This window comes from Chinchilla lanigera, unplaced genomic scaffold, assembly GCF_000276665.1.
Source record: "Chinchilla lanigera isolate Chin_1 unplaced genomic scaffold, ChiLan1.0 scaffold00022, whole genome shotgun sequence".
NCBI classification, from domain to species: domain Eukaryota; kingdom Metazoa; phylum Chordata; class Mammalia; order Rodentia; family Chinchillidae; genus Chinchilla; species Chinchilla lanigera.
The window spans coordinates 25,614,617-25,628,222 of NW_004955423.1; the positions used below are offsets into that span (position 1 = coordinate 25,614,617).

General features: G+C 52.3%; 1 protein-coding gene across 1 annotated transcript in view; it reads right to left on the reverse strand.

Moving 5' to 3' along the window:
* The window catches only part of Raver2 (ribonucleoprotein, PTB-binding 2), a 43,276-nt gene extending 30,967 nt beyond the window's left edge, over positions 1 to 12,309 (reverse strand). The window contains exons 1-3 of the mRNA XM_005385370.1: positions 12,244 to 12,309; positions 9,860 to 9,926; positions 1,921 to 2,390 (exon numbers count right to left, since the gene is read on the reverse strand). Of these exons, the coding sequence (XP_005385427.1) occupies positions 1,921 to 2,390; positions 9,860 to 9,926; positions 12,244 to 12,309 (603 nt within the window). The remainder of the gene's footprint in view (positions 1 to 1,920; positions 2,391 to 9,859; positions 9,927 to 12,243) is intronic.
* Positions 12,310 to 13,606: the final 1,297 nt, after the last annotated feature.

Genomic DNA, 13,606 nt, shown 5'->3' on the forward strand with positions numbered 1-13,606 from the left:
CGGGCTTGAACTTGCAGTCCTCTTACCTCTGCCTCTCAGAGCGCTGGAGCTACGGGAGGGCACTAGCACAACTGGCTGGTTTCATTTATTTTTTTAAATTTAACTTTTCTTGTACTTTTGTGATATTTGGGCTAAATTTCCATTTTGTTTCATGTTCTTTTTCCTTTGAAACTGTCCTCAGATATCTTTTCTCCGTAAAACTCTGCCCAGCTCCGCGGGGACACGGGGTGCCGCGGTCCAGGTGCTCCTAGCACCCAGCTCCACGGGGAGAGGGGAGGGAGGGAACGCCTCAGTCGCAGGAGTTCAGAGACCCACCAACAGGGGGCGCCCTAACATCGTCTTAATAATCTTTTGCAAACTGAAAATACCAGTTTCCCTTCCCATTTGATTAAGCTGACCTTCATTCCTCAACAAATCATATCATCTCACACCTTTCAAAAGGCAGGAGCACTTAAACCCACAGCACTAGCACTTCTGGGGGGAAAATCTCCGTTCCATCAGAGCGCTGTCGCAGATCGCATGACTTGACTTTGGGTCTAGTTAATGCCGAATTATTCTGAGGTATTGTAGCAGAAGCTAAAGGGTCCCTCCAGACCCAGCAAACAGCTCCGTCCCTGTGACGCCAGCTGGGTGACTGTGAGCCTCCTCCGGCCCCGGGACTCCTGAAGCAGCACCGGGCCTGCAGCGGCGCAGCCACCGCCTCCCAGCGGCCAGGCTCAGTCTGACAAGCACCCTGACGCAGTACTCTAATGGCCCGCAACTCTTGGCGGTTTCTTTCATGTTTATTACATCGCGGTCGAAGGGGTGACGTTTGAGATGTGAGACCACAGCATTCGCCTTAAAGATCTGCCTGCCCTACTGGTTCACCACCTCGGACCTACACATCAGACCCCGGTGCAGGGATCTGAAGAATCGGGTCTCCCAGAGGCCCAGCAGCATTTGGGATGGTCAGCAGAGGAGGGGCAGTTTTGGGTGAGGGCCGGGGAGGACCCAAGAGATGTCAGTTGGAGGACACAAAATGTCAGGGAGACAGGAAGAGAAGCTCCTGGGATCGACTGCACAGTGTGGCGATGGGGGTTTGTCCCGAATTCTCACCTTGAAAGTGTTTAGACGGGGGCCGTTAGCTCTGCCTGGGAGCTACTGCGTGCGCTACCTGCCAGGCCAGTCATTCCACTCCGAGCATACACACTGTCGGACACATGGTGTGGGCTGGGGTGCGGCTCGGGGTAGAGCCCTTGCCTTGCAAGCACAAGGCCCTGGGTTCGATCCCCAGCACCACTAAAACGTAAGTAAAGCCCGTGTTGTACAGAACACATATATACAACTTTACCTGTTAATTTAAACACGTGCACGCACACACACACACACTCCATCTCCAACACTTCTGCAATAGCGAGAATCCCACAAACGGGGGGGGGGGGAGTGAGTGGGCAGGGGAAGGGACGGTGAGGCTGGGATGGGGAGAAGGTGTCCGGAGGAAGGGAGGAGACCGGGAGGAGGACGGCAGAGCAGAAGGCGCCCCACAGCCCGTGCGCTCAGCACCGAGCTCACAGCCCGGCTCCCTGGCCTCAGCCCAGGCCCCACCGCTGGGAGCGCCAGTCCGCCTTCGGCCCCAGCGTTCTGCCACCCCATCTCGCTTTCCAACAGGGCTGAATCGCCCGCCTACCTGTCCTTCTCGTCCACAACTGTCCGAGGCTGGAGGACTGGGGCTCCCAAGAGGGGTGGGGCGGCACTGAGCGCAGGGGATGGAGCCTGGGTCCCCAACACGGGACCGGTTTCAAATCCCCGGGGGAGGGAAGCCTTCACTAAAGCTGAGAGGTGTCCAGGGATCCACGTGCGCCCTTCCCCCGGGGCAGGATGCGACCGCCCGCAGGAGAGAGGAGATGCGACGATTTCCGCATGTCCCCGAAAAATACATACCTGGCAGAACACCGGCGTGTGGACCCTGGAGAAACACCGCAGGAGCTCCGCGGAGTCGCTGTAGTCGGCGGGGAGCTTGTCCACGCAGAGGCACCTGGAGTGGACGCGCTCCGAGGCCAGCAGGTTGACGTCCATCCACTGGGCGAACAGCGCCGAGGGCCCCAGCTGCTTCCCCAGCAGCTCCAGCCGGGCGCGGGCCGCCGAGTCCTTCTTCATGTACTCCACGAAGCCGTAGCCCTTGGACAGGCCGGTGGCCTCGCTGTACACCAGGAAGCACCGCTCGATGCCCCCGTAGGCGCGGACCAGCTCCTCGAACTCCTCCAGCGTGAGCGACGCGGGCAGGTTGGTGACGCACAGCAGCGCGTCCGTGGGCTGCAGCTGCACCACCAGGTCCTTGCCCCGGAAGGACGACTGGTGAAACACCTGGATCGCGCTCCGCGCCTGGTCCCCGTCCAGCAAGGTGACAAAGGCTGCAAGAGAGAGGAAGGTTTGGGGCTGGGCATATAGCTCAGCGGCATAAGCGCCTACCTGGCAAACGCCAGGTCGTGAGTTCAATCCCTGGTACCGGAAAAAAAAAAAAAAGAAAAGAAAGGCAGGTTAAGGTGTTGCGGGATCAGCGGCAGCCGGTGTCCCCGCCGGGCCCACGGTAAGGCGCCTGTGTTCCGCCTGTGACGCATCCACACACGTGTGCACCTTCCCAAAGCAAAATCCTCATGTGGCTCCATCCCTGCGCCATGCGGTGCCACTGAGCTTTAAAATCTGCTTCACAGGCTTTTCTTTTTCCAATGCTGATCCGGCCACTAAATTAATCCAAGGCCAGTTGCCCAGACGGAAAGCACAGAAATGATCTCAGGAACACCAGCGTAAGAGCCACTAGATTTTCAGGGTGTGGGGGGTTGGTAATCTTTTCCAGCCACACGCGGATTCGATTCCCCCCTAACAACCTGTTACACAAAATGTCATGAAGACTTTTAAAAAACTCAGTGATATAGACATGTGGTTATGAAACCTCCCTTTCTTCCTGGTGAGCTGAAAGACTGAAAGCCAGAATCTGAAATAGTGACAGTACAAGCCAGGCACAGTAGAGCACTCTGCTGAGCCTGGCACTCGAGAGGCTGAGGCAGGAGGGTCACCACGGGTTCAAGGCCAGCCTGGACTTCCAGAGGAGCTTCTCAAAAAACCAGACAGAAGAAATGAAGGTACAACAAAGAGTCAGCGGTCACTCAGAGGAGAACAGTTCCTTCCAGTTAATTCATATTTCCTCAAACTGACATGACTCAGACTGTAAAAATCTACACGCACAGATAACCTGGCTCACTGGCTGATGAACAGCGTCTAAGGGACACAGACCATGTGCTTCTGAGCTTGGGCAGAGAACTTCACTGAATCCTGAAAAACAATAAAAACAAATCTCTGCTCTTTCTGCCTCGTGAAGTTGCTCCAGTATGGAGCAAAAAAGGCCACGATAATTTCACAATGAAAACCACGCGGTAGGTTCTGAAGCGACTAAATATATATCCACAGCTGTCAGTATCTTAACTTCAGCCATGTCAATGTTTCTTGTGTCATAAAAAGTATGTTGAGCCATTTGAGGAGGAACTTTGGAAGTCTCCTTTTCAAAACACAGCAAGACAATCTGAAAATTACAAGGGAGCCTCTTCCACAGTGCCCTCGCCTCCCACACTGGGGGCACACAGCGGCTGCTCCAGGGAGCGGCGACTTCGCCCGACACAACCACACCGTCACACAGCGGGTGCGGGAAACTCGCAGGCGCGCACTCATCGCCCTCCTGGGCTGGGCTCTGCACCTCGCTGTGCAGAGCACGATCTATGCGGTTTTCACTTTGCACCGTCTCCGAATGCCGGGAACCACTGCCGGAGGAGGCGCTGACTCCCGGCACTGGAGGGACGGCAGTGCCGCCACGCTCGCTTGTGACAGACCCTCGATAAAGGGCTTGGGTTAATTTGGTTCTAGTTTCTTTTCCCCCTTATGCTGACAGAGAACACAGCTACCTCCGTCTCCCTGCAACGCGCAGACGAGCCAACCCGGTCTGCACACACGGCTGTGCTCCTACGTCGGCCCTGGTTCCCCGGGACTGGGAACTGCTGACCATGTCCACCTGCTAGCAGCTTCCTGTTGTGCTCAGTCCGGAGCGGTCTCAGCCTCTTCCCTCTCCCCTGCTCTCTCACTCCCCTCTGCTCACACTTACGCTGCCCCTCACCTTGCACACCTGTCCCACGGCCTGCAGCAGCTCCGCCGCCCTCCTCTGAGGGTCTTTAGCGGTTCCGGCTGCCTCGATGAATCCATTCACGTTTCCCTGTCCCGGCCACTTTGACTTTGGGGAGGAGCCGGAAGTCGCACAGATCCGGTGCATAAAGGGACGAGGACACAGCCCTGCGCCTTCAGAGCTGCCCTTCTGCCAGGCAGAGCTGGCAGCACAGTCACTGGATGATTCATCACACCCAGTGAAGACCCTTGGCAAAGAGCGTTTCTGAGCTCTCAGACAGTGGCAGGAGCCGTGAGGTAAGGGTGTTCCAAGAGGGCGGGGGCACCTCGAGGGAGATTAAGGGCAGTGTGTCTTTCACTATAATTCTTAAAACTGAAATGTTCACTTTATGTTATGATCCCATATCACATGGAAGTGTTAAAGACAGTAGCCTCGTCTGAGGACCCAAAAGGACCCTATATTTTTAATCCTCACTTCCACGTATATGTGCATGTGAACACACACACACACACACACACACACACACACACAGTCCAAGCACAAGTCACGGTCTCCTTCCTGTCTCTGCAAAAACAAAACACAAACAGCAAAAAGCCATCCGCTGCCGCCCGTGCCCCTTGTGTCTCCCTGGCTGGGAGCAGCTCCCTGCGTCGGAGGCCGGGCCTGCACCCTGCTCTGCAAGGAGGAGCCCTGCGGCTCTGCTCCCCACACAGGCCTCACGTCCTGTCTCCAGCCCTCCGGCTTCTCTTCTTTTTGTTCCAGTGACGAACACGATCTTCCAAGGTGTGCCCCTGCCGGGGGCCACCAGCCGCCTCCAAACCTGTGTTCCCCGGGGAGTGGGGGGCCTGCACTCTCCTCCTGGCACCGGCCCTGCTCGGCCCGGCACTCCCAGCTGACGTCCGGGTTTCCTCCAGGATGTCCGGCCGCAGGGGGCCTTAGTGGCTTGCGTCCGTAGTCACGCTCCCGTGCCTTGCTCAGCTTCATGCTTTGGCCGCCTCGACCGCGGTTTGTTAGTTTAACTGCTACTACGTGCGGCGCTGCGAGCCCCCAGGGACCAGGAGCGCAGGACCAGGAGCGCAGGACCAGGAGCGCACAGTGAGCGCCAGGCGGATGAATGCGTGAGTGCGCGTCCACAGATCAGCCAGCGCACCCCAAAACCGCAGCTCTTCTGCTTTTCCTTCCCTGCACAGCTGCGCTCTTCTCAACCCAGCTTCGAAACTTCACGGTAGAAAATAAATAACGTACTTAAGCAAACTAAGTTCAGGCAGAGGAGAAAAGGCCACGTTTCCCGTTCCACAGCTCCCTCCATTTCTTCCCAAGACTGCATGCTCTCTGAAAATAATCGGCTCTGTGCGCACAGGCTCTCCCGGAAATGGCGGCGGTCACATCACAGTTTGTACGGGAATTTAGCATTAATTCTACTGTTATTTTCTAGCAAAACTGAAATATTGCACAGTGGACCCTAACCCTTGCACAGCTCCTTGCTTGCTCTAGTAATCAATTTATTATCGGGGCAGATTTGATGGAAGCACACTGACAATTTATTCTCCAACGCTGTCACTCTTTTTCTAGGTACCAGGGATTGGACCCGGGGCCTCTGCACAGAGCTGCACTCCCAGCCCCCTTCTTTCTAAAACTCTGAGACAGGGTCTTGCCCAGGCTGGGCTTAAACCTGCAGTCCTCCTGCCTCAGCCTCCCGGAGCACTGGGATGACAGGTGTGCCCCGTGGCGCCCAGCTCCTGTTTTAACAGAAGGGTTTCTTCATACCCACTACACTGAAAGCTCTAATGTCAACATGTAGGTTATAGCTGTAACCAGCTGTTAGAAGATTACTTACTAATTATGTATATTTCTACAGAAACCACCATGGCCACATTATTTAATCCAAGGCAACGTTACTTAATCTGGTTAGTGAGTTTCTCTGCTGGGAGGCGTGGGCGGGGTTTAGGGCTCGCTGTGCACACGCTTTGCCTGTTACCACCCATGGCCAAGTGCCACGCCGTCACTCCACCGACAGGGTGAGGACTTGCAGTGCGGGCTCCCGGCCCTCCCTCCCTCCCGGCCCCTGCACTGCTGCTCTCAGCATTTATGTCTACATGCATTAGAAATCTCATAATACAAGGCCAGACGTGGTGGCACACGCCTGTAGTCCCAGAACTTGGGAGGCTGAGGCAGGAGGATCACTGCAAGTCCAAGGCCAGCTTGGGCTACAAAGTGAGTTCAAGGCTAGCCTGAACTGCATAGTGAAACCCTGTCTCAAAAAGATTAAAAAAAAAAAAGCCCACAAAACCTCATAATACAGTCATTAGTTTTGCTTTAAACAATCAGTTATCTCTTAAAGAGATTTAAATATTAAAAAGAGACTTTACCCAATAGGGACTATATCTGATTCCTTCCCACCCCTTGGCTGGGATGGAGCCCAGGGCCTGCTAGGTAAGTGCTCTACCACTGAGCTCCATCTCAGCCAGGACGCCCGGCATCTGCGTGTGTGTGTTTGGGTATGCATGTGCCTGTGTGCACCTGTATGTGTGTTTCTTATAATGCATGTTTCAGGGTGAATGAATCTTTCAATATTTTTGTATGGCTGAAAAAAATCTTCATTTTACCGTCATTTTGGAAGCACCTTCTCAAGGGGTAAAGAATTCTATGTTGGCTCTTTTCTCTTTCAACAAAGAAAGAAAGGGTTTGGCCCCTGATTTTCTCATAAGAGTGCTTCTCTGCGATAGCTTCCTGGGTAAAACCTCTCTTCCTTGCTTCCTCTCTTCCTTTTGTTTTCTTCTCTGCTGCATGTAGGTTTCCTCCTCATCACAAATTACAAGCATTTTTACAATGATGCCTCTCATAGCTTATGAGCTTGGAGCTGGGTAAGCTCCGTAGGTATCGGGGTTTAGAGTCGTCACAGAAATCAGAACGTCTTTAGCCAGGGATTCTTTAAATGTTGTCTGTGGGAGCCCTCACCCTTCAGGGACCCCAATCCTCCAACAGCATGACTCTGAGGAAACCGTCCACATTCTGTAGCCAGCTTTTTCCTTCTATTTTGGATCCATTCTGTCATTAAGTTTACTAATCCTTCTTCCGCAGTGCTCATTCTGTTCTTCCCATCCAGGGTTTAGTTTTACTTTCAGACGCTGTTGTTTCCATCCGTGAGGTGTGACTTGGGTGGTTTTTACATCATCCCTTCCTCTCCTCCCTTGCTCCATCTTTACTACAGCTTCTCATGCATGTGGAACACGGATATAAAAACTCCTTTCCTGTCTGTTTTCATTAATTCGCCTGTGAAACTCCAGGTCAGTTCTGACCGACTGATTGTCTCCTCATGACCTGTTACATTTTTCTTGCTTCTCTGCCATGTCTCGTAATTTTTTGTTAGATGTCAGACACTGTATATTTACTGTGTTTGGGTGGTACGTTGCCTTGGTTACTTTTCTCTTGTTGCTGGGACAAAATACCTGACACCCAGAATTATGGGAGGAAAGGTTTATTTAGCTCACAGTGTGTGGAGGTTTCAGTCCGTACTTGGCTGGCTCCAAGGCAGCATTACTCATGGCAGAGGGCAATCGTTCATGGCATCAGAAAACAGCAAAAGCAACAGCAGCAAAAAGAGAGGAGAGGCGGCAAAAAGCCTCTTTCCCTCCCTTACACTGTATGCAAGCCACCTGCCCCAGGGCGGGTGTAGCACTCACACCCATAATCCCAGCATTGGACCGTGGATCAGTCATAAAGCTAGAAGCCTGCCCCATGACTGCATGAGGCTTTAGGGGGACATGCAGACACAAACCATAACATAGATATTTTGTGTTAATTTTAATATTCTTGAGTTGTGTTCTAGGTGTGGCTAGTTACCGGGAAGTACTTTGCTCTTGCTAAGGACTGTTCTTAAGTTTTGCTAGTAGGACCGGAGCACCATTAGTGTAGAGGTAATTCTCCCCACGGCTGAGAAAGAGCCAATCTAAATATTCCTCCCCATGCTCTGAGAATTGGGGGGCTTGGCAGCCTGGCTGTGAGCTGGAAGCTGTTCCTCTAGCTCCTGAGTCACTATCTACCCAGGATAGAGAACTTTTTAGAAGAGCTTGCAGTGACGATCAGCAGGCTGCAATACGTGTGCCATAGGTTCGCCACCACTGAATGACCAGCACTTTGATTGTGGGGGGAAGGTTGCAGAGCATATCAGAGAAAGGTACTGTGACAGTTTGCAAAAGTTGAAGCATCCTAAATGCCCATCAGAAACAGATACATCAGCTGTGATAAATTCCCAGACGCAGTAACATGTAGCAATTTAAATCAATTAGCCAGAGCTCCGTGTATCAACACAGAAAAACTTGCTAGATGAAACATACAGAAGACTGTTACATGTACTTTTTGAAAAGAACAATATCATTAACTGTGTATAGGTATATGAAAATGGTAGGTTTTAGTCAAGATACTGTGATTAAAACAAAACAAAACAAAACAAAACACCACAGCCTCCCAATCTCATGGCAAAACAAAACCTAAGGTTTGCTTCCAGTTCCTGCCTCACCCAGGTAAAGCTGTGGATGGAAGAAGGCTTTGTCCTGATGGCCACTCGGGACCTGGGCTGCAAGAGGCCCCTTCACCTCCCACACCCCCAGAGCCCAGGCGGCCAGCAGCGGCCAGCTCCGCCCTGGCTCTGACATCCTCCATCTGAAAGGTACAATGGCATTTCCACTTGGATTTATCAAAAAAAAGCAGATCACACCACGTGTGGTGGTGCACACCTGTCATCAATTCCAGCACTCAGGAGGCTGAGACACGAGGATCACCAGGAGAGCAAGGATAGCTAGGGAACACACTGAGTTCAAGGTCAGCCTGGACCACACAGAGAGACCCTGTCTCAGAAACAAAAACAAACAAAAGCAAATCACTGGTCACTTCTAACTTTACAGGGGGACAAGGAAGTATTATCTTATTTCATGCCCCGAAGAAAAGGAACAATCACCTATGCATGGCTCTGCAGACCGCACGGCACAGTACAACGTAACCCACCGGCTGGGAAGCCAGGACCCACTGCTCCGTGCTGACCCAGGAAGGAGGCGGGAATTGGTCCCAGAAGCCGGACTTCCTCTTCATGTGTGATGCTGCTTTTTACTGCCCCCACCCAGTCTGAGAAAATTCAATGAGTCTTACACCTTTGAAATTTTGTTTGATTGCTGGTAGCACGGGGGATGGAACTCAGGGCCTTGCAGTGCTACCCATGTCTCTGCCACTGAGCAGCACCCCAGCCCTGTGCACACTTTTTACAGACAGAAGAATGACATTTGCTGACGTGGGTGCGTGTGAGCGCGGTGCCGTGCTTTATTTCAGTGAGATGCTTTTAAACCTTTATAGATCACATGCAAAAAACGGAAAAATCTTGTTTCAATCTCACAGATAGAAAACTAACACTCAGAAAAACTAGTTTCCCATCGTGTCCAGCAAAAGGTCAAATTCCAGTCTAGTCATAAAGCCCTACAGCATGTTATTCAAAGCGGACACCACCAGGCCTATTCAGAATGGTCATGATCACACATCACGCCAGAACATTCACTACTGATAAACCCCAAGGCTCTCGTAGTCATTTATGCGGTCACAACTTCAGGAAACAAAGTGTAACACTGATACGATTTACTTCTAAGCATTTCACAGATTCCCATAACCATCAAGCGACAGCGAGCTTTTGTGTTCTGCACGACTCACGTAGAGCTGAAACCTTACCTGTTCGTTTGTTTCTGTCCACGTAGCAATACTTCAGCTCATAGTCCTTTAACAAGTCGTGGACTTCCTGAAAGAGACAGAACCATGGGTTTAATCAACACACAAATTCACAGTGCATGATGCAGCCCCCAGCTTCCACCGGGACATCACCACCAACGTGCCCATCAGAAAAGAAACCTTTCACAGCTCCCTAGTCTCTCTCTATCCATCTATCACCTATCTATTGTTTTTGTTTTGTTTTGTTTTTTTTTAGATAGGATCTTGCTATGTAGTCTAGGCTCATCTTGAACTCACTGTGTAGTCCAGGCTGGCTTTGAACTAGCAGGGATCCTCCTGCCTCAGCCTCCCCGAGTGCTGGGACTACAGGCATGGGCCAACATGCCCAGCTTCCTATTTAAATTAAGGATACTCCAAGCCCAGATATGGCACAAGCTGTTGTCTCGGAATACCACCCCCAAGCACAGCCATATTCCTGCCCAAAGGGAGAGTCGTTCCGGGCACTCCTAGCGCACCTTCTCACATTTACATCTTGTTCTGGCAGGGCGGCAAGACAATGAAGCTCCCAAACTTTGCCAGAAATCGCATGCGTGCGCTGAAACCCCAGCTCAAAGTTCTTTTGTGAAGATTTTTTTCCTGATACTCTTCCACAGAACAAGCCATATACCCGTAAATCCTCGCAGCACCAATGTAGAAAAATAAGTGCAGGCTGTATTTACTGTAATAAACAAACCCCAGGTTTTCAACGTAGGAATCCCTTGCTCTGTTCTGTGGCTCAGTTTATTCCCCTCTGCTTCCAGCGGCACTGGAGTACGAGGCCCCGTGTGCGCTGATGTATCACCTGTACCGCACGCGGCAGGCACACACAGATCAATCCGCATGACATAACCTGCTGCGCTTTCGGACGATACCGCAATGAGATTCATAATACACTGAAGACGCAGGGGAACTCGAGAACCACGCAGCTGATCTTCTGGCCCCACAATGGACAGTGAGGGGCCACCAGCTCCGTGGGACAAATGATAAGCTGATCACACAGACCCCGGTGTGCTCAGCTTATAACCCAAGAGGCTTAACTTGAAACATCATCGCTAGTATCACAGTTAATGCTTATTTAGCTTTTAGTAGGTAGAAGACACTGAATTCACTTCTTTTTGTTAAAAATCAGAAAACCACAGCAAAGAGAAGTCAACTGAGTGGAGAATCAGTCGGTCGGGCCAGAGGGGTCACACACTCATCCATCTGCCAGGGCAGGTGCACGACTAGTGCTGGCTTGGAACGAGCCTATTGTTTCCATAACTACTTGCTAAAATAGACCAACACAGAACTGGAAAATAAATAAGAAGGCAAATAAGTACGTTAAACATTAACAAACAGTTTCCCTTTTAATCCCTTGTGAGAGGGAAACAGAATGATATAATGAGCAAGGTATAAAAATGTAAAGTTGGAACCAGGTATGGTGGTGCAAGCGCTCTGGGAGGCTGAGGCAGGAGGATCACACGTTTGAACCCAACCTGGGCAATTCAGCAAGATCCTATCTGAAAAATAAAATATTTAAAGAGAGGGATGCCACTAGAGATGTAGTTCTGGGTTTAATCTTGGGCAGTGCCCCACCCAAAAGTAAAACCAGGTGAGAAAAAGATGACCATAGGAAAGATAAAGTTGCTAATTTAACCTGTGAATTAGTAAGCTACATTTGAAATGTTTGAGAACACATCCATGTACTAATTTTGTAAAATATCAATTGCAGGGGTGTATGGCACTGTGATCAATGTATAAATTATATGTTAAGATGATAACTTTTTATCTTGTATATGTCAGTGTTTTGTTGAATTTACAAGAGCATATACAGTATTCTCCATTAGGAGAAACAGAACTTCTCAGCAGCATGACAGCCGAACCTTGCCAACTGGCTAATTCAATACCCCTTATAAAGGTTTCGCAGGAGGGATCCAGGCTTTCTCTTAGTGACACGGACTCTAATCTTTCATTCCCTGGTGCACAGCTGTCAGCGCAGATAAGGAAAACGCGATACCGCTCTTCACGTTACCGGCTGCCGGGAACAAGGCCGTGCTGTGTTCCTCACACGGCAGCAGTTACCAAGAGGAAGCTTCAGGCTTAAACGCCCTGCAACGCAGACGCTGCATTAGAAAACACGCGTCCTCCAGTCTCGGCTTTTCTATGAGGCAGATGTGGGACACAGAGTCTGCCAGCCGGGAAACCTCACCAAGCTTCCCACAAGCAAAAGAAACCACTTGCTCCGTGCCCGGGTTGTTCTGACCCAGGGAAAAGTGGGTCACCCTCCACTCGAGCCTTGTAAGTCGGCCAAATTAAAAACTCCGGCCCTGAAAGAGAGCCCTGGTAGGCATCGGCCAGAATTCTACTACGCTGCACCACACGGAGCAGGACGGACCAAAACCGCAGCTCCCGAGAGCGGCTCGAGCGGTCGACATTCCCACTGGCTGGCAGACTCCTCTGAAGCCTGCACTTTTGATGAAAATATTTTGTCCTCTAGCTGGCAATGTCACCGACACATTTCTTAGAGCAAGAGAAGTTTGTCAAAGTTGAAACCAGGCAGCTTCAGCAGTGTCTTTCTAGAAGTGGGAAATTCTGCACACACAAGGTGTTTTCTGGGTGGAAAATGAACGAAGATGTGTTATAGACAGATACCAACGCCCCACCATGAGTGATCACTGTGCTTGGCAGGTCTGATCTAGGAAAACGAGAGGGAGAGAGAGAGAGAGGCAGGGAGGGAAGGAGGGGGAAGAGACGCAGGACACAGCGCTCACCCGGCAGCGAGCCCTGCACCCCCGCCCCGCCCACGGTCCCAAGCTCTTCGGGGGTCCCCGACCTCCTCCGTCAGGGGTCTGAAGCGCACTGTCTTCATTGTCCTGTGAAAGGCCTCACAGATGACACTACACGGCCCTTCTCCCTGCTTGGGTTGAAAGACGGACACAATTATTTTTGCTCCCTTGATGTCTGTGACACAAACGGAGAGGCCTGGTCCTGAAGCAGTGACAGACGCCGAGTGGCTGGCATCTGTCTGTCCATCCGTCCGTCCGTCTGTCCGAGGGTGGGGGCGGCCCAGCGCCTCGCCGTGCCCTGTCGTCGCACCCCGCGGGCTCCTGGCACACAGCGCCGGTTCCCACCCGCTCGCCGGGGCGAGGTCTGCGAGGACGCGGCTCCGTCTGCGCGGTCGGGGTCTGGGCCCAGAGCCGGCGCGGCGACCCAGTGGGCACAAAGCCCCCCCCACCCCCGAGCTCACAACTCCCGCGTCCGTCCGGCTGCGGCGCCCACTCGAGGGGTCAAGCGCTGCTCCGGGTGGCCGGGAAGACACTGTGTGCTCGCGCCTCGCGAGGGTCGGGGGACGTGGGGGAGCCTCGCCGCCCACACAGGTGCCAAGTGCCGACACCCGGGTGCCCTGCAGCAGCTGCCGAGGACACGGCGTCCACGCTCCCTCGCCTGCACGCTGGGCTTGCCGGCCCCAGCAGGTAAGCAACTCTTTCGGATGCGGTCTTCGCATGTGCATGCGCACACACACGTTCACGTACACACCAAGGCCTTCCCCACACTCAGACCTTCCACCTGGGAGAACTGGGAGCCCAAAATAAGCCTTGTTTCCTTACTACTTAGCTGGCCCAGGTGCTGAGCTACTGAGGCGGCTGGGGCCTGACGCCCCGTCTGTCTGTCCGGGGTGGAAACAGCCAGTTTGCCCAGCTTCAGGACCAGCTCACTCCTCCGCCAGCACAG